The sequence below is a fragment of the Peromyscus californicus genome, unplaced genomic scaffold (genome assembly GCF_007827085.1).
Source record: "Peromyscus californicus insignis strain IS unplaced genomic scaffold, ASM782708v3 Scaffold_11__1_contigs__length_118956290, whole genome shotgun sequence".
In the NCBI taxonomy this organism is placed as follows: Eukaryota; Metazoa; Chordata; class Mammalia; order Rodentia; family Cricetidae; genus Peromyscus; species Peromyscus californicus.
In genome coordinates this window covers 113,588,383-113,611,228 of record NW_026294402.1, presented here as the reverse complement: position 1 = coordinate 113,611,228, position 22,846 = coordinate 113,588,383, and the positions used below count along the sequence as shown (strand labels likewise).

Below are 22,846 nucleotides of genomic sequence, written 5' to 3'. Positions count from 1 at the left end.
CCCTACTGTACAGCTGTAAGACCCAGAGAGGACACATTCTGGATGTCTTCTTAGGATAAGTCCTCTGGAAGGCAGGCTCAGTTGAGACTGTGGAGGCCGAATGTGGGGAACCAGCCACACACCGGCTTGGTTTTGTGGTCTCCATCTCTCCTGTGGAGGCGCTCTGCCCATCTAAACCAGCACAGACTGGTCAGGTGGCCCGCCCATCTAGGTGAGGGGGTCTCCAGGGAATTAACATGCAGCTGGGTGGGTGGGAAGTAGGGAGGATCGGGGGGGCTGGAGGAGAGAAATGAATATGATCAAAATACATTAAAAAACTGAAAAAGTCCAAGGGGCTAAAACATTAAATTAAAAAAATCCAAGGGTTTTTCAGGGGTGCAATAAGGATATTACCAGTTTTAACTGATCTTAACAGAATGGCTTTCTTAATGGAGCTCAAGGCTCTAGAAGATTTCAGGGCTTTAAACTGGGCAAGAAAACTACTCAAAGTCTGTTGAAAGAACATTCTGGGTGTGGGGTTGTACTCTTCTGTATGATTGTCTCTCATTACACAAAAATATTTGAAATAAAAACAGTTAAAAAAAAGTTTTGCTGGGCGGTGGTGGCCCACGCCTTTAATCCCAGCACTCAGGAGGCAGAGGTAGGCGGATCTCTGTGAGTTCGAGGCCAGCCTGGTCTACAGAGCGAGTTCCAAGAAAAAAAAGTTTTTTCCCTTTTAAAAAAAGAAAACAAAGACAATTTGTCCAATAATGAAAAAATGCATACACGAAATTAAATGAATAAATAAAAATTTAAACAAAGAATTTAATGAATAAAAACACTTGAAAGAGCTAACAGAATGGGGCTGTGGACAGGTGAATGTGATTTTGGGAGTGTACAGACTCAGCCAGCCCTGTAAGCATGGAGGCCCGAGTTCGAATCCCAGTACTCCTGTAGTGACAAGGCACGGAGGCGTGGAGGCCCACACTTAAAGTACCAGGGACGCAAGTCAGGAGGACCCCAGTCCAGTAAGCTCTAGGTTTAGTGAGAGACGGTCTCAGATAAGGTGAGCAGACATCGAGGAAGACCCCGTCATGGACCTCTGGCCACTGTGCACAAGTACCTGCATAAATCACACATGCACACACGTGCACACACACACACTCACACATGAACACACACACACACACACACACACACACACACACACACACACAGTATGCTCTTTTCCTGAGACCCTCCAACATGACACGGCAGGGAGCAGGCCATGTGGTGCCAGGCCCGAGGGAGTCATCTGCTAGGTGACATTTTGTCTTTTACGATGTCACTTTGTCCCAAAGTTAAAGGGATAAGGATGGGGAGGGAATTAGGCTGAAGATCAAGGCTCTGGATTCAGGTCCTGTCTCTCCTGCAAAGTTACTGGACCTCAGTTTTTCCTTTTATAAACCAGGGGTGGGACTAAAATGAGATTTATGCTTATTTGTTTGTTTCAATATAAATTTTAGTTGGAAACAGTGATTGACACCATTTAAAAATTTAAAAATTTATTATTTTGAGACAGGATATCATAGGCTGTCCTCAAATCTCCATGTCACGGAGGATAACCTCCAGGGTCTGGCTCTCCTCAGCGTTCTACCTCCTGATGTCTGGTTGCAAGCAGGTATGCGCTACCACACCTCATTTGTGCTGGAGATTAAACCAGCACTTGGGCATGCTAAGCAAGCACTCTACCAGCTAACTACAGCTCCAGCCCCAAGATGGGTGGTTCTCAACCTGTGGGTCACGATCCTTCTGAGAGGTTGAATGATCCTTCCCAGGGATCACATATCAGATAGCCTGCATACTATATACTTACATCACGCTTCATAACAGTAGCAAAATTATAGTCATGAAGGATGAGGGGCTAATAAGCACAATCAGGAGGTGATAGAATGAATGGAAGGCTTGTTTACTGCAGCACCCGGGGTCTCTTCAAAGCAAGGACACGCTTGGACACAGGAAGCCATGGGATCTTACTGGGAACATGTGCATGCTCACACGGGGAAAGACGCCGTTGCATGCAGAGGGCTGCCCATTCCTGATGCCGCCTGTTTTCCTATTATGCTTCTTTATAAACCACATGCCCTAAAATGCCAGATGGCAAAGCTCCCTGGGGTTGGGCCAGAGAGGTTAGCATTGTAATGAGATTATTTATTAAGAGCAAAGTTGACTGTAGGACACCTATGGGAATGACTCACCATGACTTTTGTATTTTGGTTTTTGTGTGTGTGCGTTTGCAACCCCTTGTTAGTAACAAGAAACAACAAACCCCTTGAAGCTGGGTTTGTAGTCATTTAGAGGCACAACAGTCTCTTCCCTTTCAAGCACAGACACTTGTGCCTAAAAATGTCTTACCTAGTGGGCAACACCCACCTTCTGTCCTGTTGTGCAGCACCTGACACTTCATGGTGGTGGAAAACTCAGCTTTCCTCAAGAATGCTGTTCCTAGAATGTTCTAGCAGCACTAGGCATTTGGAATGCCTACCTCTTGAGATTCTTGCTTTCCATTAAATTTTGTTTCAGTGGAGGGGGCCTAGACAGGGTCTAATGTAGCCTCGGCTGGTTTTAAACTTGAAAAGTAGGCAAGACAGCCTTGAACTCCAGATCCTCCTGCCTCCACCTCCCAAGTGCTGGGGTTATAAGTATGAACCATTATACCTGGCTTTTCCATTGAGTGAAATAGAGAGTCTCAATGGGAGATTGTCTAAATCAGATTAGCCTGTGGACACATCCACAAGGGATTGTCTCATGTGGACTGACGTGGGAAGACCTACAGCTCTCCGTAAGTGACACCATTCCCTAGGCAGGGGATTTTACAAGTGGAGAGGGTGCTAAGCACAGGTGGGCGTGGGCAAATGTGTTTCTGTCTGCTCTTGACTGTGGCTGTGATGTGACCAGCTGTTTTACGTTCCTGCTTCCTGATCCGCTTGATGGACTGTAACTGGAATTGGAGCTAAAATAAACCAACACCTTCTCCACGAAGTTGCTCCATCAGGGTATTCCACCACAGCAACAGAAATGAAACTAAGACAGTTCCCGAGGAGCAAACACTCCAGGTTGATCCAGGCTATCACAGGCGTTCACACATCCACACACACACCTGACACGCACGTGCACTCACACAACACATGCATACATGTGCACATATACACAAAGACAAGCAGCATGCTTCAGGCATACAAAAGAAACCAAAAATGTTAAGGACAAGGACAGAAAGAAATGGAGAAGAGAGGAGAAAACCGAGGAAGATGAAGGAAAATTTGAAAATCATATAATAATAAAATAATAACAAGCTGGTTCAATACTGAAACAGAAAAGGGAAAATACTTTCCAACAGAACGCAGAGGGAAAACTCAGAAAGTTTCGTGACTCCTGAGCAAAGACATTTTTATAAATGAAAGTGGCTAAACGAAAAAAATCATTTTTTTTAATACTTCAAAGTATACCACTAATAAAGTGAAAAGTTGAGGGCTGACAAGATGGCTCAGTGGGTAAAGGCATTTGCTGGACAATCCCAATATCCTGAGTTCTATTCCTGGATCCCACAGTAAACAGGGTGTGGTGGTATAAATCTGTAACTCCAGCACTAAGAAGGCAGAAGCAGAAGTTCAAGGCCATTCTCAACTATATATACAGATCAAGGCTAGCCCAAGATTCATGAAACACTGCCTCATGTAACTAAAGGCTTTTCTCTGTCCCACCCCATTCCACAGTCCTTCCCAAATTATCACTCAGAGGCTTATATTAATTATAAATGTTTGGCCAGTGGCTCAGGCTTATTACTAGCTAGCTCTTAAACTTAAATTAACCCATAATTCTTATCTATGTTTAGCCACATGGTTTGTGGCTTGTTACTTCATTTTTTGCATATCTTGCTTCCTCAGCAGCTGGCTGGGGTCTCCCTGACTCTGCCCTTCTTCTCCCTGAATTTCAGTTGGCTTTCCTGCCCAGCCTTATTCTGCCTGGTTATAAGCCAAAATAACTTTATTATCAACCAATGAGAGAAACACATATACACAGCATACAGAAGGCCATCCCACAGCAGTCTCAAAAAAACAAGTGCAAAGTTCAGTCTTTGGAAAGACGATTCCCCTCGCAGTAGCCAGAGGATGTGAGGTGTGGACCTCCGGGTCCTCCTATAGCTGTGGCGGGCCACTGGAGCCTGCACGTCGGCATCTGCTGTGTCCTGTCTCCTTGCTCCCTGCCAGCCCTCCCTGACTTCCATCCTAGAGAAGCACACTGTTGTCTTGGAGTCTGCAGTTTTTTTGCCCCTGTGCTGGGGTAAGGGGCTCCCACACTTCCATTTGAGGTCCCTGGGGTCAGTGACATGGAACCCAGAGCTGTTCTTTGAAATCCACCATCCTGGTTGTGGAGTGGGCATGCCTGTCCGTCCTTCTGTTGTCTGGCTCTCTCTGGCCTTGCTCAATGTAGAGGTATTCAACATTTTGACATCGGGACATGGCATTGTCATCTACAAGGTCACACTCAGCATCCATGGACTCAAGTTACAAAAGAACACAAAACCTCATTTCTTTTCATGTCTTAGATAAGCTTATGATTTTTATCTTGGGTGGCATTCATAGCTATCCCTGGCCTACCACATTCAGTCAGTGGGTTGGATGCGCATCCTAGGAACTTATGACCCTGCTTTTAGGAAAATGGGGAGGCAGGCTGTGCCCTTGAAGATGCGGGAAAGCTTGATCTGCTTTCAGGAGTTGGGGGCTTTCTTTTTCTCAAACTCGCTCGTATATATGTGTGTGTACATATGCTCAAGTGTATGTGAGCACATGTGTGGGCAGGTGAATGCGCATATGTGTGCACATGCAGGTGGAGGCCAGAGGCTAATATTGGGTGTCGTCCTGCATGGCCTGTGATATCCTCTCCACTTTGTTTTCTGAGGCCCGGTTTCTTTCTGAACCTGGAACTCAATGATTTGACTGTTCTAGCTGGGTAGCTCGCCCTGAGGGTCCTCTGCCTGCCCCCCCCCCCAGCACTGAGGTTACAGGGCCGCTGTCAGGCCTGACCAGCGTTGACGTCTGTACTGCGCATCTGATCCAGCACTTGACGCATCGAGCTCTCCAAGTGTCTCCTCTTTTTGTGTTTTGGGCTCTCCTGGGGTTTGAAAAAAAAACAAACAAACTGTGATTGTCTTGGTTTTTGACTGACCTGTCACTGTGATTGGGCGGGGACCCAGTCTTACTCTTTAAGTGGGTAACACATTCTAGATCTAGGGAGCCCTGATTCATTCCTCCAGCAGGAAATCATTGATCAGCAAATGTGTCTGTCACACTGCAGGCTCCTTTGCCTTGGTGGACACTGTTAGACACTTGTCCCCCACCTACATGACCATGGGTGTGCTGGTAAGATGCTTAGTCATCCCAGGGCCTTACGTCCTGCATAATCTGTGTGCTGCGTATTCACGTAATTTGCACATGCATGGCATAGCTCTGTAAGCCCATCTGTGCATGTGTGTGTGGGAACCTGTAAAAGCAGGTTCTACCTATTCCTCCCTGTAGTTGGAGTTTTCCTGCCTGGCCCACAGTCAGGACAAATCTCTGTCACCTGCCAGTCCCACAGTCGCTCAGACCCGACCAAGTAAACACAGAGACTTATATTGGTTACAAACTGTATGGCCATGGCAGGCTTCTTGCTAACTGTTCTTACAGTTTAACTTAATCCATTTCCATTAATCTATACCTTGCCACATGGCTCGTGGCTTACCGGCATCTTCACCTGCTGTTTCTCATCGTGGCGGCTGGCAGCGTCTGACTCAGCCTTCCACTTCCCAGCTTTATTCTCCTCCTTGTTCCGCCTACACTTCCTGCCTAGCCAATGGCCAATCAGTGTTTTATTTATTAACTAATTAGCAACACATTTGCCATACAGAACATTCCACAGCACCTTCCCTCTCTTCCTGCACGGTCATTCCATAGGCCTAAGCACATCTTTCCTATTGCCTTCCCTTAATAAACTTTTATAGTGGGTTTGTCGTACCTGGTGGCTTTTCTCAAATGGTAAACAGCACCGTTTAATGAATAACATTGCGCTGCTTATGACACCTCTGCTAATGGGGAGAAGTGAGTGAGGGTAGGGTGTTCAGCACTAATGAGGATATCTCAAACAGGTGTAAAGAGGGGTTGAGACCTATGGGACACTCTCAGAGACCTTTGAACCACCCCAGTGCCTTGATAAAAAGGATTCTTTCAGGCATCTAGAGTAGCACTGGGAATCCCAAAGTGTGTAAGCTTCCAGCTTGGGTCCAGGGACTCAGAGTCGACACCTCCATCGCCATCCGCAGCGTGAAGCTGTTGCCATGACCCCAGAACCCCCTGCCTCTTGCCTGCTAGTGTGCAATGGTAGTGCTCTGGAGGACGGAGTCCTGGTTCACGGCCAGAAACCGGGATCTGGAAACTTTTGAGATCCTGCCTCCAGTGTTGATTGCAAAATGCTGTGAAAGACCGGAGCATTCCAGTTTATACTTCTGGGAGGAGCTTCAGAAATGTGCACAAACTTTTTTTTAAAAATTACATATTTGAAACAAAATTCTATTTTTTAGCCCAGACTGGCCTTGAACTTGCGCAGTACTCTCTTGCCCCACCACACGTGTATATGGATAAGCTATAAGAAGGAGGAGTTTTGGAGTTCATTGACCTGGCTTTGAGAAACTGGGAGGTGGTGGGGTGACCTCAGGAAGACTCCCCTTCTGATTGGCTGCAGAAGGGGTAGGCGGGACTTGTGAAAAAATGTAAAGCTCCAACGTCTGCCCTTGTGCAAACCACGGTTCTTTATTCGTTCGGGTCCGCTCCCTGCGCCCAGGCAAATCCTCCGGACCCACCTCCACGATGCATCGGCTGCAGGTAGTGCTGGGCCACCTGGCCGGCAGGCCAGAGTCGAGCTCCGCGCTGCAAGCCGCTCCCTGCTCCGCTGGCTTCCCGCGGGCCTCGGCCTCCGACGTGGTGGTGGTGCACGGACGGCGCACCCCCATCGGCCGTGCGGGCCGCGGCGGCTTCAAGGTGAGGTCCCTCCGGTGGGCGGGGGGCGCAGGAGGCGGCCAGTGCGGGTGGGATCCTGCCCTCTGGGTGAGGTGACCGCACAGTCCCCTGGGTGGGGATGCAGGAGCGGGGCTGGCTCACCGCCGCCGCGCTTCGCCCTGCAGGACACCACCCCGGACGAGCTTCTGTCGGCCGTGTTGACCGCGGTTCTCCAGGACGTGAAACTAAAGCCTGAGCAGCTGGGCGACATCTCCGTGGGTGAGCGCACCTGCCGGGCCTGCTCTGGGTCTTTCCTCCCTGGGTCTCTTCTCTCACATCAGAGACCTGAGTTTACTGAGGGGAAGGACCGGGGCACAGAGATCTGAATGAGCCTCTGACAGCCAGTCTTCAGCTTAGAGCCTTGGGTCCTCCACTCGAGGCACATCTGCTCACTGAGTGGACGTGGAAAGCAGGAACGCCCTGAGATAGATGCTCTAAAGCTCAGATGCTCCTGGAGACTCCAGGAGGTGGGAGGCCACGGTTCTCCACCTACTCTGTCATCCTGTCTATCAGAATCATCTGGTCCAGCCCCGGTTCGGTTACAGGTGTAGACGGGGTTCACCCTGCCCTAACCCCTGCTCTTCCCTGAACTAGAACAGTGTAGGACAGGGTTTCCTGGGGGGTGCCAGCCTGTTCTTCCTCCCCCAGTGACACAGGGCCTGGAGGAGGACACTTGAGGAGGCTTACAGACTCTCTTCCCTCACCCACAGCCCTACTTTCCTCAGCTTTTAGGCTTCGCACTGTGCGCCTCTTACCCTAGAGGCTCTCCTGTTGCCAGGCAAGCAGGCCTCCCGCCCAGCTGTGCTGATTTAGAGGCGCATGCCTTGGCAGGCGCGCTGGTGGCCCTCCAGCGCGGGGTGGTTCCTAGCTGGCTCCCCATTCCTCGGACTCAGCCTCCTTGGCCTCACATGAACCTCTGTGCAGAGGCTGTAGATTCCTGGAAAGATCGAGAATGTTTCCTTTCTGGGACGTGTTTTACCTTAGGCCTCAGGACACCTCCTGGCACTGAGTAAGGGCTCTTCTGTCCACAGGCAATGTGCTTCAGCCCGGGGCCGGAGCCGTCCCTGCACGCATAGCCCAGTTCTTGAGGTAATCCTTCTGACTCCAGCTCTAACTGTCCTCCACAATGGCTGGGGGCCCTGGTGCTGGAGACTCATCTGCGTGTGGTGGAAGACTGGGCTGAAAGAAGATACTGAGGCTACTAGAGAACACTGAACTCTGTCCTATGAGCATAACCTTTCCCCTACTTAGAGAGGGTGTGTCCCTGGGACCACGGCCAAGGCACCCAGGGCTTGGGGACTGGAGCAGAGACTTCTCCGTGGCCTAAGTTTTAAACAAAGCCAACTTAACACACACACACACGAGCGTGGAATCATATGACCAACGCCGAGCAGTGCATGCTTCCACTCTCAGCGTCTGGAAGTCCAGGCTTGTCCAGTCATAGCGGCTTGGGGACGGTGTAGCATGGGGTGGGGGTGTACCCCAGGAAGAGCTCTAGCCCCCCCCCCCATGACAGCTAAGCAGTGGTTCATTCACTCCCTCTTGGAGACGAGGACCCCATTCCTCAGTCCTTGCTGTGTGGGTCAGAAATAACAGCAACACTGGCCAGTGGTGGGGCACATCTGTCAGCTGGAAGGGTCAGACTCAGCCTGGGGTTCAAGGTCTCCACACCTCTCTGACTGGAGACTTGTCTTCAGTTGGCTGTTTCCGTGGACCACAGGCTGCCTGCCTGTTTCTATCTGCCCTCTGCCCATTCTGCCCCCATGGAGTTCTGGCTCTGTCAGCTCTCCCTGTCCTGGCTAACCCTGTCCAGATATGCCCCAGCTCTCAGGCTTCAAATGGGTGTGCTTCTTGTCCAGTGGGTGACCTTGTTCTTCCCTGTCGTGTGGCTTTGGTGTCTGGTCCTGCTGTCTCAAGTCTCTGTGTGTTGCTGGCGAATCCACTGAAATCCAGTACTGTCAGGCCCAAGCCCTCAGAGGGTGCTTCATGCTGAGGGACTGTTTAGGGGACCTTGATGGATTTGATGAAGGGTCACCAAGAGTTAGAGAATTAGGGCACATGGGAGGAATTCCACGGGCCTAGGGAGCCATCCTCCTGAGGTCCCCTTCAGAACTTGCCTTGGAGCACCAGTCCTGGGTTCCCCCGTCTGCCTGCACACCAGAGTCATTCTAGTTCCTGTGTGTTCATTCTCTGGGGTTCTTGGTGTGTCAGTCAAGGGGCCTGGGGTGATCCTATGCCTTTACCATGTTGGCCATGGCTTGTATCCACCTTGGAAAGCAGCTCCAACAGCTTGAAGGGCTGAACCCGGGGAGCCCCAGAGCAAGGAGTGAAGAATGAACATGCCAAGCGGGGAAACGGTCCACAGAGGAAAAACTGGACACCTTGGACCAACTCTGTGGTTAATAGAAAGGTCAAGGAGTCAGGATGAATGGTGGCCCAGTGTTGAAATGCAACTGTTGTGTCTTAGCCTAGCAACAGGCCCAGGTCTTTGTCCTCAGAGGACCACAGAAATGACTGCTTTTCATTGTCGAGTCCTCAGGGCGGCGGAAGGAGATTGTCTGTGGCCCACAACAGGTTTCCATTGTCTGCGCTGAGAAGAACCGTGGGACAGATGAGAATGTGCTTGGGGACCCTGGGTAGTCAGGCACTGTGGAGACAGGTCTGCACAGTGGCTACTCCTGCTCTTCTGGATCTGCCCCAGTCGGGGCAGGGCTGCCTGTTGTCCTGGTCTATGCACATACTGCTGGGGCTCTCTTGTGGTGCACAAGTCTCGTGGACTTTCTGTGAGACATTGTCATGTCCAGGGCTAGATGCACGTCCAGGGCTGACTGCCATCTCCCTTCTGTTCCAGTGACATTCCAGAGACTGTACCGTTGTCTACTGTCAACAGACAGTGTTCATCGGGGCTGCAGGCAGTGGCCAACATCGCTGGTGAGTTGTGACTGCCGGGTGCCCATGAGCATGCCCTGACCTTGGTCCTTGCCCCTCAGGGCAGGGAGGAGTGGAAGAGCACCCATTGTTGTGGAGTATTACTTTAACTGGGCAAAGGTGTGTTACATTTGTTTATGCTGCAGTTGTTTAATTATGTAAAGATGTGTTGCTGCTTCACCTTGCCTGCCTAAGGCACCTGATTGGTCTAATAAAAAGCTGAATGACCAAGCTAGGCAGAGAGAGGGGGATAGGTGGGGCTGGCAGGCAGAGAGAATAAACAGGAGAAATCTAAGGCTCAAGAAAAGAAAAGAAGAGAACAGAGAGGAGAGGGACATGCCTAGGGCAAGTCGCCGGGCAGGTGGCAGCCAGCCAGACATTGGAGGAAGCAGTGAAAGTAAGACAGACAGAAAAGGTAAAAACCCTGAGGTGAAAGGTAGATAAAGAAAAACAGGTTGATTTAAATTAAAAGAGCTAGCCAGAAGTGAGCCTAAGCCAGGCCTAGCATTCATAACTAATAAGAAGTCTGTGTGTCATGATTTGTGAGCTGGGTGGCAGCCTAAAAGAAAAAGTCTGGTACAATACCCCAAGCCTTTTTGGGTGCTCCTGGGTCTTCTGTGAGGCTTTGGTGAATGTCCCCCAAAAGCAGGGAGGGAACGGGCTGTGCTGGTCCAGGCCAGGCCCACTCTGGCCAAGGATGGTTATGAAGTGCTTTTGTTACAGGTGGCATCAGAAATGGGTCTTATGACATTGGCATGGCCTGTGGGTAAGATTGTCTTCCTGCCGGACCTTCTTAACCAATGCAATTAACCAAACTAATTTTGTTCTCCTCAGCCATGGTTCTCCCTGCCCACCACGGCTGCTGGCTGGGCTGGACTCTCACAGAGGCAGCCTAGGAGTTGTGGAAGCTCTGAGTGTAGTGGCCTCTTTGATTCTTTCTTGCAAATCTGCTTGTCACGTTGGAAATCTGCAGCACTCGGACTTTGCCTGTTGCGCTGGCTGGTTTTCCATGCTCCTGAGAGAAGTGGCAGAGTGGACTCCCTCAAGTCAGGGACGTTTCCTTATATCTCAATGTTCATCTTCCTAGGCTGTTGCCTTGTCTGCCACCCTAGCACCAAGGGAGAAATTGCAGCTGATACTGTGTTCTGAGGAACATGGTCAGACCTCTGCTCACTGTCCCCTGCACTCACACTACCCCCTTGTTTCTGCCTCTGGGGTAAAGAGCTGCAGAAATTATGCCTGATGGTGGATCCAGGAAAGAACAGAGCGCTGGGGCCACCTGCTGTTGGAAGATAGCTTCCATGGGCTTTGGAGCTAGCTCCTCCAGGTTCTGTAGAAGAGTTTTGATAGAAAGCGTTGCTGGCATAAGGTCAGGTCCTGGCTGCCTGCACTGGGTTTTCCTGACCTGCGTGTCAGGAGGAGGACAGCCAAAGTCCACACATGGGACCATGGTAGGCAAGGGTCACGGCCAGCCTGCCTGTTGCAGTTCCTTGTGTTTGTCATAACAAGGAGAGCAATTGTGGCCGCTTCAGGGGAAAGGATGGGGCTCTGTGAGGCCCTCGGGATTCTAGTCCCAAGCAGGTTGAGGACCCTGGTTCTGGAGACAAAGCAGCTGTGCCTGGAGGATGCCCACATCACCTGAGCATCCCCTAGCATTTGAGAGTGCAGCTCTCCCAGGACTGAACTCCGGGACCAGATTGTCTAGTTGGAGGTCATGCTGGTCACCATGACCAGCTTCCTCTCTTGCCAGGACTTCATATCCTCACCCCCCTTCAGCTCTGTGGATGTTGTAGGACAATTAAGTAGAGTCGCAACCAAAGCTGACTGTGGGATACGGATCATTTGGTCACACAGTTTGACAGGTTCTGGGTCTGTAATCCCAGCTGAAGCAAGAGAATTTCAAGGTCAAGGCCCACCTGAGCTACTTAGCAAATCCGGGGCTGAGGCAGTCTAGCAAGATTCTGTCTCAAGATGAAATTAAAAAAAAAAAAAATATTAAGGCCCAGAGATACAGCTTAGCCATGTAGTGATTGCCTACCACGTTTAAGGTCCTGTAATTGACACTCAGTCCTTCCAAAAAGAACTGAAGAGTTCATGTTATGCTGAACTTGGGAGAGAACTTAGCCAAGGCTTCTGGCTTCCCATCAATGTCTGATCCCTCTGCACAGGCCACCAGACCTTTTCCTCAGCCATCCCACCTACTTGCCAATCTACACAGGCCAGGTCTTTCTTTGATGTAAATTTAGTATTTACCATTTCTCCTTTCTCCCTCTGACTCGGGTACACCAAGTACTGAATCAGACTGATTTGGTATGTCCTGTATTGGAGGGAAAACTGGAAGCCGTCCCTGGGGACCACCACTTACTTAGCTCAGTAATGCACCATGCAGCAGGACCCTAGAGCTGGGGCCGTGTCTGGTACTGTACTGTGTGCTGGGCAGAGGGAAAGACGGCTCAGCCACTGTGCAATCCCTGCTCACTGGCCAGGTATCTGCGGCATACTTGGAGGGCTCCCTGGCTATTTATTGCCCAGCACTTGCCACACAGCTGGTCATCCCTCGGGCTTCCTACTGGGGCTGACAGCTCACTCCTCCTCCTTAGGGTGGAGTCCATGACCCTGTCCCAGAAAGGGAATACTGGGAATATTTCTTTACGCCTGCTGGAGAAAGAGAAGGCCAGAGACTGCCTGATTCCTATGGGGTGAGTGTCCACAGGAGGCTGTGTGTGTGTGTGTGTGTGTGTGTGTGTGTGTGTGTGTGTGTGTGCGTGTGCGCGCGAGCGCATGCGTGCTCTCACACGCGCGCAGGCATGCGCATATGCCCACTCACCCACCACTCTGTCCTCAACCAGAGACCAAGGAATTTTCTCCTCTGTGGCTGGCAATGCCAGGCCTTGAGGCCCTCAACCTCCATCCTCTGAGTGTCACGTACAGCAGGGACCAGGGGTGGGGCTGATGCAATCCTTGGCTTTCCTTTCTTTAAGCACTTGAGTCCTCTCTGAGCCCCTCAGTATGCAAATACCTCCTGTGTTGTCCCCCACCCTGAGGTGCCCAGTCACAAGGAGGATGGTGCCAGATGTTCCCCAAAACCTCTGTTGGAGACCTGGAACATTGAGAAGGATGTACGGAGAACTGAAGTTCTGAACGTGTTTGGGAAGGACTCAGGCCTGTGAGATGTAGCCTGGGAAATCTGTTCTCTACATCTCCATTGTCTACCATTACATTTGTGACCTCTGGACTTTGCCAACATCCAAGGACAGGGATCCCTGGCTGCATGGCCATACGAAGAAAGGCTTGCAGTGGGCAGTGATCTGGCTTTGTCCAGACCCTCTCTCCAAAGGCATCCTAGAGTCATAGGAGAAGTTGATCAAGTTGGCCAGCTAGTGTGCCCAGCACCTCTGCTCCTGTCCTTGGGATGTGACTGGGCAGGAGACCATGCCCTCTGCAGGTCTCACACACAGGCTGCCTGTCCCCATAAAAAATGTTTCCTTTGCTATGTGCCTCTGAGGGTCTGACCAGCATGGGTGCAGCTTGCTATGGGACAGGAGCGCCACCTTCTGAGTCCTTACCTCTGTCCCTGGAACATGGATGGAAACCCTGTCTCTGACCTGGATGCCCAGAAGAGCAGGCACAGGCCTTCAGTATGGCCCTGGCTCTCAGGCCAGCAGACCCACAGCCTCCTGCTTTACTGTTTGTGTCTAGGATAACCTCGGAGAACGTGGCTGAGCGGTTTGGCATTTCACGGCAGAAGCAGGATGCCTTCGCTCTGGCCTCCCAGCAGAAGTGAGTACAGCGAGGATGGGCTATTGATAGGGCTGGAGAGTGGCCTGAGCTGGGCTGTCAAGGTGATGTAAAAGTGTTGACTAGCCTCATGCCTCTAGGTGGGAGGTGGAAAGGTTCATCACCATTGTTGGGAGGTCGTCTCAGTCCTCCTTAGCTGTACACTCTGAGGTCTCAGTGCCCTCTCCCCTAACTGGGCCTCAGCCCTTCTCCCACCCCATTCCTTGCGACATAAAGAATAGGACCCTGTTCTGACCAGACATGGTGGCCACTGGTGATCCTCAAGCCTGCAGTATGGGACCAGTGGTGCTAAAACCTAGTCCTCCTAGCATAAGAGGCAGACCTGGGCCTGGAGTGGTGACCTGAGTGTGCCATTCAAGAAAACCAGAGCCTCAGGCCAGGGGAAGCACCAGCCTTATTGTGGAAGAGACCGCTGAGCAGGCTGAGTGACTAGGGAATGAAGAGCTCTAAACAGAACAGCATCTCTAAATGTCCTGCTCTTGATGGGGAAAGTCTGGAGCTGAAGATGAAGAGTCGAGGAAAGCTTTGGCATGCCTTTCCCTGCCAGAGGAAGGTGGTGTCCTGAGGAGCCCTCCAGTCACTTGCAGCTCCATCAGGGGGCAGAGCAGTCCCTGGGTTGCACAGCCTAAAGCTCTGTGTCTTCCTGAGTTAGCAAAGGCCAGGGACAGGCAGGAAATGGCCACAATTAGGCCTGAGAGTCGCTGTCCATGGTGCTGGCAGGGCAGCGAGAGCCCAGAGCAGGGGCTCTTTCCGAGCTGAGATCGTGCCTGTGACAACAGCTGTCCTCGACGACAAGGGCAACAAAAAAATCATCACTGTGTCCCAGGACGAGGGTGTCCGCCCCAGCACCACCATGGAGGGCCTGGCCAAGCTGAAGCCTGCCTTCAAGGATGGAGGCTCTACCACAGCTGGTGAGCGTGGGCCAGGAATAGGGTTGATGGAAGTGGCCTGTTCTACTCTGAGAACTGGAGCTGACCAGGCCCCTTGGCAAAGTGATGGTGGAGGGCTGGCTCTCCTCAGCTCGGCCTGATGCCTCCTTGTCCCACCCTTCCTCCCCTAGGAAACTCCAGTCAGGTGAGCGATGGAGCAGCTGCCGTCCTGCTGGCCCGGAGGTCCAAGGCTGAAGAATTGGGCCTTCCCATCCTTGGGGTCCTGAGGTCCTATGCGGTGGTCGGTGTCCCTCCTGACATCATGGGCATCGGTCCTGCCTATGCCATCCCTGCAGCTTTGCAGAAAGCAGGTGAGGCGGCTCCTTCTCATCCTGGACCTGGACCCCTCATTCCCTGTATCTGGGACTGGGGTGTGCTGGGTTTGACCCTGTGGGTGCTCTGGAATGAAGGTGGGTCAGGCTAGCACCGCACATCCAAGGCCTTCCTAACCTACCCTTGGAACACCCTCGCCTGGCACACACAGTAGACCACTAGAGCCGCACTTGGGGTGGAGCCCAGAGGGAATCCAGAGTCCTGCCTGTGGCTGTCAGCTCTGGTCTGTATCTTGCCTGCAGGGCTGACTGTGAATGACATAGACATCTTTGAGATCAATGAGGCCTTTGCAAGTCAGGTGAGCCTGGGCGTCATGGTGGGGTCGATTGGGCCAGTGGTTCAGAGCAGATGGGGGCTTCAGCTACTGCTCCGGCTCCTTCCAGGCCCTCTACTGTGTGGAGAAGCTGGGGATTCCTGCAGAGAAGGTGAACCCCCTGGGGGGTGCAATAGCCCTGGGCCATCCCCTGGGCTGCACTGGGGCAAGGCAGGTGGTCACGCTGCTCAATGAACTGAAGCGTCGTGGGAAACGGTAAGGCTGCTGCTTGTGGAGTGTTGTGGGGATGCTCGAGCTGGGGTGTCAGGTAGCTGGGGCTTGGGGAGGTGAGCACACACAGGTGTTCTGAACTAGGGATGGAGTGGTGAGACTTGTCTTCCTGATGGCTTGCTTAAAAGGCAGCATAACCTATGGAAGGTGTCTGCCACCTGGGTGTGTGTCTGTCTAGGGCTCAGTTTCCACAGATCTGTTCTGCTCATGTGTCTATAAGACGCAGCTCTGCCTGGTGGGGGCATGGGCTGGGGTCAAGCTCTGCCCAGCCAACGCAGGTTCTTTTCCCCAGGGCTTATGGAGTGGTGTCCATGTGCATCGGGACGGGGATGGGAGCCGCTGCTGTCTTTGAATATCCTGGGAACTGAAGCCCTGGCTGCAGGCACCGCCCAGAGAGTCCTACAGTGGTGGCCAGAGAGGGACTCTGCAGAAGCCACCTGCATGGGACACTCAGCACTGGAGGGGGGTGTCACAGCACTTTAATTTAGAAGATGTGATCACAGTATGGGGACAAGTGGGCATTGGGCCATCGGTCTGGTCCTCTCGGCTGGACCACAGTCAGCAGATTACTCTTGAGCACAGAACAAGGTCTGTTTCTGTGGGACAGTGTCCTCATGAATGATGGGTATGTTGGGCAAAGTAAATGTGTGCTATCTGATTCCAGTGGCAGTCATTTCACTCAGGGTCCATCTTTGTAATGATTACGTGTCACAGTCACCCTGGTGGTGGCCTATGCTGGTTAGCCCTAGAGACCTGTCATGCAGGGCATGGTTGACACCATTGTCTGAAAGGAGATCCCTCATCCGAGGAGCTACTCCAGCCCCATAGCCTGTGTCCCTGCTTAGCAGCCCTGAGCCAGACTGATGTCCAAGCTGGGGCAGGGGTGGCGGAGCCTCAGAACTCATGGGGTATCACATATCTCTCATCGTGAGAGCCTCGGCCCCGCAGCCGCAGGGTGCAAGGCTTCTCACTCAGCACACCTTCCACTGTCATTGTGGACTCGTACAGCAGGCTGCTCCTGGGGAAGGGGAAGTGGGGTTAGGCAGTGCCAGCCAGTGCCCAGGCCCCACGGGCGGTGCCCCAGAGGCAGGAAGCAGCTCTTACCTAGGATTGAAGAGCACCTGAAGGGGAATGGAGACTGGGGGTGCGTTGGTGGGTCGGGCCTCCAGCAGCCCACTGCCTGGGGAGACCCCAAAGGCATCATCCTCCCTAGCCGGTTCCTCCGGTCCTACATTGAGAAGAAAGGAGGCCACAGGCTGTCCAGATGTTGTCCCCCAGACTAGACCAGCCTCTCAGGTGTCACTCTGGTCCTTCCAGCAACCCAGGACAGGGCAACCAGGAACTGGAGGACTGGTGGACTCCAGGACTGTCGGGTGCCACCTGCCCTAGGGAGCCAGTCTACACGGACGGGACCCCGCAGTCTTTCTTAGAGGTCTTGCTCAGTCCCATCAAGGAGCAGCAGCATGGGGCAGGATGACAACATACCCATCAGCGCCGTCCAGTAGCTCAGGCAGTCACTGAGGTTCATCAGGTAGACCTCCCGGGTGTGCTGCTGGTTCACGAAGCAGGTCCCGAAGTCCACCCAGCTGGTGGAGAGCTGCAGCATTGGCACAGCCACGACAGCCCGCAGGGGGACCTCCTGGGGGCCCGAGCCCGCGACTCAGTGAGGGATGACCCATCCTTGCCTGCTGGGGTAGTGCTCTGAACTGGGTCCTGGGACACAGGGAAACCCACCGCCCCCAAGTACTGACACTTCTGAACATGCCACCAAAGCCAGAGGGGCAGGTGGAATTCTGCGGGGCCGGAAGGACACTCCCGGCTTCTCTGCCAGCCTCCCTCCTAGGGAGCTCACGCTGTGCTCCCAGTTGATAGGTCAGTCAGCCATCCACCCTTCAAGACCTCCATCACCCTCCTTGTCTCCCTCCTCCTTTGGGGTCCAAGGCACACCCCTCAACCCATTAGACCCTGAGTCAAGTTGCTTGGGGCCTCTCAGAAGTCCAGGAATCACTCAGGCACTACCATGGTCCACTTCTCTTCGGCCCCAGCTGCTGCCAGGTCCCAGGCTGCAGGGTCCCACTACTCTGCTCTGCTTCTGGTCTCTCTGGCTTCTCATAAGGTCTGTCCTTTAGCTCCCTACTTGCACCCCCAGCTAGGCCCCTCTGACTCTCAGCTCCACACTGACCAGTGTGTGACCTGCTCAGTGGTGCTCAAAGCCCTACAGGAGTAAAGCAGAGTCCCTCACAGCTTCTTCAGGTGCCCACTGTCCCCACCAATGAGGCCATACCCTAGGTCTCTCTATGTATTTCCGTTTTCTCTTGATTAAACAGGAAACAGGCTTTACCTGCCACCTCCTCCAGGGAGCAAACCAGATATCCCCCTCCAGTCCCTCACTCTCGGGCCAAGGTGCCATCTTCCTCCCCAGGGGGCAGAAATGGCAGGAGGGAGCCTAGAACATGCCTGAACAGTCTGGTTGGTGAAGCCCAGGAGCAGGTTCCCTGTGAACACCATCTGTTTCTCCCCCTTCTTATTCTGCTGAATGTCCACTCCAGGCAGCATCTGGTCTGCTGGGAGCTTCTGGTAGGACAGCAGTTCCAGGGAGAGTGAGAAGGACACATCCACCTGAGCAGACGTGGACACAGTGTCACCCCAGGTTCCTGAAGGCAGGCAGCCTGCTGGTCCGGTCAGGTCCTGTTCAGCCCCTAGCTTATGGGGCCTGTGGAGCGCAGAGTGTCCCAGTTGCCCAGTACACAGCTCAGCAGTACCCCCATGTGCAGCATGTGACCCCCAAGCCCTGCACTGGCCTGCTGTGTGCCCAGCACCTAGTCAGCATAGAAGACAGCCTTCCTTGTCCTTGGGAGTCTCCTGGAGGGGATAGAGCAAGGAACCTGCCCTTCTCACTTAGGGTGACCTGGGCTGAGGTTGTGTATGGGCCAAGGAAAGACTGTTTTTATCCTGAGGACATGAGGGGCCTATTAGGATCTGAAATGAGACATCCTAGGCAGTTTTTCCTTCCACGGAGCCTCTGGCTGCTTTGGGGTGCTGTGGAGTAATTCTCTTGGACACTGTAAAGATTTGTCACTCCAACTGGTTTAATAAAACACTGATTGGCTGGTGGCTGTGCAGGAAGTGAGGTGGGAAAGTCAAACAGAATGATAGGAAGGAGGAGGAGGAGGCATGAGTCTCCAGGCAGATGCAGTAGAAGCAAGATGAGAATGCTGTACTGAGAAAAGGTACCAAGTAAGAGCTAGTTAGTAATAAGCCTGAGCTACCAGCCAAGCATTTATAAGTAATATTAAGCTTCTGAGTCAATTATTTGGGAAGCGACTGCTGGGTATTTGGAAGTTGCTGGCAGGACAGAGACCTCCTCTGGCTACAGTGGGGAGTTGGGCTGTGGAACATGAGTGGGCTGAGAACAGCAGACCAGAGACTGGAACTCACGCCAAACAGAGTGGGGCTTGGGCTCTTAGCCCTCAAGACAGCTCCATGGTAGCTCATCAGAATCAGTATTTGCTACTAGTATTCCTGGACCTCAGCTCTGACTGTCACAAGGAAAGCTCTGACTGAAGGTGGTCTGGGAGCTTGTACTTGTCCCAGGCATTCTAAAGGCTGGTTTTCCCTGGTTTGGAAACCACCATCTAGGGCCAAGATGAGAAAGGCCGGTAGCAGTGCCAAGTCAGAGGTCGTCCTGGGGAGGAGCTCAGAGCTTTGGCTGATGAGAGCGGTTGCTAGGATAAAATGCCACCACATGGAGAAGACATCACATGGGACACGACATGATAGCGGTGAGTTCAAATTTACAGGGTGTGTTTAGATCTAGAACTAAAGGAGTTCAAGTCAGGAGCCAGATGCCCAGGTGCCACCCAACTGCGCCCACAGAGGAAGGTGCAAGGCCACTATGTGATGTTTCCTTTTTTTCTGGGAGCATCTGGGTCACCCCTGAGTCTCCTGAGGAGCTCTAGTGGGATGGACCCTCCCTTGCCCTTAGCTCTCTCAGCAGGGAGCCCAGGCAGAGCGGTCAGGAGAGCCCTCTTGCCATCTGCAGCGCGGACTCTGGCTCCCCCACCTCCACAAGCAAGGTCCGGGAAGTCCTGCAGGGCAACACATGCAGGCTGTCACGGCAGACAGTGAAGGCACAGCTGCACGTGTGTGGCTGCTCAGTGAGATCCTGGAGGAGCCGGACGAGCTGACCCAAGATGTGCCGGGTAAGACAGGCACTGAGCTGGAGCTCTACAGACCATCAACAGAAGGGGTGAGGGGCTGCAAGGAGGGGAGGAAGAGGGAGTTGCAAGGCAGGGGGGAAGGCGGGAGATGGTGGGGCTGCGTTTTTTTGCTGTCCATCCTGGACAAGCCTGTGCTTACCCAGGGAGCCACTATTTAAAGGGTTGCGCACGTGCCCTATGTCTGCAAAGCCTGGGTCCCATGCCCATTTCAGGTACCTCAAACCAAGGAAGCAGAAGTTCACAGTTACCATCAAGGCCCTGACATTCCCAGGGCTATCCCACCTTTGAAAATCCAGGCTCCTCCACACCCTATGCTCTGAGTGATTTACGTTCATGGCAGTCCAACTGCGGGTGGCCCCAAGCCAAAGCATTAAACCTTGAGCCCAAGGGCACGTGAGAAGGGATGGAGCATGGTATGAAGTGGGGGTGCCCACCAGGCCATCAGTGGTGGTACATAGGGACACACACTGGAGGGTCTGGATGTGTTTCTGGAATGCATGTGGCTATTGCTGTAGGTCTATCTGTATATAACCTGCGCAGAGGGACTATGTATGTTGAAAGGGACATGTCTGGGGCATGGACCGATGACAGTCCATTTGTACCTGGTACCCAGATGTGGGCAGGATACGGGTATGTGTTGCCTGCAGAGGTGGGGAGAGAGATGGCGCACCCCTGCACTGACCAGAATGTTCTCCTGTGGGCGGAGTATCAGCTGCTGGCCTGAGGAGGCTATCTCCTCTTCACAGTGCTGATGACAGTCTCTGTTGTCCCACCTGGCTCCACCTTGAGAAATGAAGAAGGGCTTGGAGACCAGGACCCGGAAGTAGTGCAGGATCTCCGTGGTGTTGATCAGCTTCAGGTGACGGGTGGTAGACCAGTCACTCAGCACCTGGGGCCATGGGAGGAGGAGGGGCATGGTGCATCCTTCCCACTCCTCGGGGAAAGAGACTCAAGACTTGAAAGGGCCTGTGCTTCAGAAGGACCCACAGGCACATGGGAGGTCCAAGTCCTTTGACTTGGTTGGGGGTGACGGCATACTTACCCCACAGCAGGGATTTTTCGGGATGAGGTCACTGGCCTGGCACCGGAATTCCAAGTAGCCACTGCTGTCCAGCTGGGCATTCAGCCTGCACAGTGACAGGCATGCTCAGGCAGCTAGGGTCATGCTCTGGGTCCTCCAGCGTCACCTCCCTGTCCCCGCCTTCTCCTCCTCCCTTCTATTCCTGTCCTTTGGCTCTGAGAACCCCACCAGTGAAGTGAGGTTCCTCTCTCAAAGGGATGGGGATGGGGGAGGGCGGTCCAGTTGACTCACTGCGCAAGTGTTATGTGGCCGTTCATCTCTAGTCTCAGGGGGCCCACTGCAAAGTCCTGAAGGCGACGCATTCGGCCTGGAATCTCTCTGTCTGTCTGCAGAGCCCAATCCATCAGAGATTACTGGTGGTCCCAGGGCTGAGCAGGCAGTGTGACTCCCAGGAGAGAGGAGGTGGCCATGGCACCCTCGCCCCAGGTGGGAAGGCTCACCTCCTTGTCCAAGCTCATGAAGCCCAGGGCATAGCCAGTGCATTCCACCTTGTGTAAGGTGTCAAGACCAAGCACCATGGGAGTGAAAGAGATGTAGATGGTACTGTTGCCTCCAGCTGGGATGACCTAGCAGAAATGCAGCAGCCTCAGCCCTGCCCCATGTTCACTGGCAGGCCAGGGCAGCTCTACCAATGAGCACCTACCCCTGCCTACTCACCACCTGCTTGGGGCTGATGTGGTACATGCTGGAGGGCGCTCCCTCATGCCCCTGCAGGATGACTGAGATGATCTGTTCTTCAGTCCTGGTACCACTACTGCAGTTACCCTGTTACCAACGAGACCCTGCCACTCATGTGGGCTCAACTGGCCCGGGCCACATCTCACATGCCCTGGACTCTGGCTCACCGATGAGAGGACTGCATGGCTAGACGCAGACATATTGGAGGGACTTGGGGACTGTGGTGAGCTGCTCTCAGAGGGGCACACAAGCTCTTTCCCAGCTTGGTCCCGCAGTGGGAAGGGTGGCCCATAAAACACAAGCAGCTCCAGCAATCTGTCCTCTTTTTCTTCTGGGACATAGGTCTCCCAGTCTAGGCGGATGTCTGGGGAAAGCATGGAGGGAAAAAGAGAGTGGGTAGCCTTCTCCTGGCCTCCACCTCCCTCTTCTCCCATACTCACGGTAGAGGGGGACCTCACTATTTTTATAATGCCACACGTTTAGAAAGTAGTTCTTGGTGATGGGAAGATGGTTCTGCTGGTCAAGTGTTTGCTGTGTGAACTGGTTAGTTTCTGTCAGCTTGTCCCAAACTAGAGGTGCTTGGGAAGAGGAATCCCCAGTTAAGAAATCGCTTCTGTCAGTCTGGCCTATGGGCATGTCTATGGGGAATTTTCTTGGTTAATGATTGATGTGGGAGGGCCCAGCCCACTATGGGCAAGGTCACTCCTGGGCAGGTGGTCCTGGGTTGTATAAGAACACAAGCTGAATAAGCCAAGAGGAGCAAGCCTGCAAGAAGCACTCCTCCACACTCTCTGCTTCAGTTCCTGCCTCCAGGTCCCTGCCTTGAGTTCTGCCCTGCCTTTCCTTGATGGTGGCCTGTAAACTGGAAGGTGAAATAAACCGTCTCCTTCCTGAGGTGATTTTTCTTTTCATGGGGTTTTGTCACCACAGCAGAGAGCAAACTGGGACACACTGCACACATGGGACTCGAGTCTGGACCAAGTGTGTGTGTCCAAGGACCGAGTCTGGGTGTGGAAGCACACGCTTGAAATCCTAGCTCTGAGGAGACAGTCCAGGCTACCTGCTGAGTCCTGGGACAGTCACAGACCCTTATCAAGCAGTGAAGTGGACGGCACCTGAGGAGCAACATCTATGGCTGTCTTCTGGCTTCTCCACATGTGAGCACACTCGTGTGAGCACACTCGTGTGAGCACACTCGTGTGAGCACACCTGAACATACATGCACTCATACACATAAATGAACCCATGCAACAAACACATACAGGAACACAAGTAGGTCTCCCAGG

General features: G+C 52.9%; 2 protein-coding genes across 5 annotated transcripts in view; one reads left to right on the top strand and one right to left on the bottom strand.

Annotated features, from left to right (window-relative positions):
* The first annotated feature begins 6,793 nt into the window (after positions 1 to 6,793).
* LOC128101118 (3-ketoacyl-CoA thiolase B, peroxisomal-like) lies at positions 6,794 to 16,239 on the top strand. Its single transcript, XM_052723954.1, has 12 exons — positions 6,794 to 7,031; positions 7,175 to 7,268; positions 8,081 to 8,138; positions 9,901 to 9,980; positions 10,701 to 10,743; positions 12,578 to 12,676; positions 13,677 to 13,757; positions 14,496 to 14,686; positions 14,836 to 15,015; positions 15,280 to 15,335; positions 15,421 to 15,566; positions 15,874 to 16,239. Exons 1-12 carry the CDS (start codon positions 6,861 to 6,863, stop codon positions 15,947 to 15,949), a joined length of 1,275 nt encoding a protein of 424 aa, XP_052579914.1. The 5' UTR covers positions 6,794 to 6,860; the 3' UTR covers positions 15,950 to 16,239.
* The window catches only part of Dlec1 (DLEC1 cilia and flagella associated protein), a 49,850-nt gene continuing 43,048 nt past the window's right edge, over positions 16,045 to 22,846 (bottom strand). For 2 of the 4 annotated variants that reach the window (XM_052723913.1, XM_052723930.1), the window contains 7 exons: positions 21,728 to 21,924; positions 21,540 to 21,647; positions 21,323 to 21,448; positions 21,114 to 21,208; positions 20,844 to 20,928; positions 20,484 to 20,690; positions 17,152 to 18,200 (listed from right to left, as the gene is read on the bottom strand). In XM_052723913.1, coding sequence (XP_052579873.1) covers positions 17,919 to 18,200; positions 20,484 to 20,690; positions 20,844 to 20,928; positions 21,114 to 21,208; positions 21,323 to 21,448; positions 21,540 to 21,647; positions 21,728 to 21,924 — 1,100 coding nt within the window. In that variant the 3' untranslated portion in view covers positions 17,152 to 17,918. The other 2 variants (XM_052723939.1, XM_052723921.1) reach the window with 2 other exon arrangements.

Coding starts and splice junctions, on each gene's coding strand:
- LOC128101118 (XM_052723954.1), top strand. CDS start 6,861: ATGCATCGGCTGCAGGTAGTGCTGGGCCACCTGGCCGGCAGGCCAGAG. Junction 15,016..15,279: donor TGCAGCTTTGCAGAAAGCAG/GTGAGGCGGCTC, acceptor TCTTGCCTGCAG/GGCTGACTGTGAATGACATA. Junction 15,336..15,420: donor ATGAGGCCTTTGCAAGTCAG/GTGAGCCTGGGC, acceptor GGCTCCTTCCAG/GCCCTCTACTGTGTGGAGAA.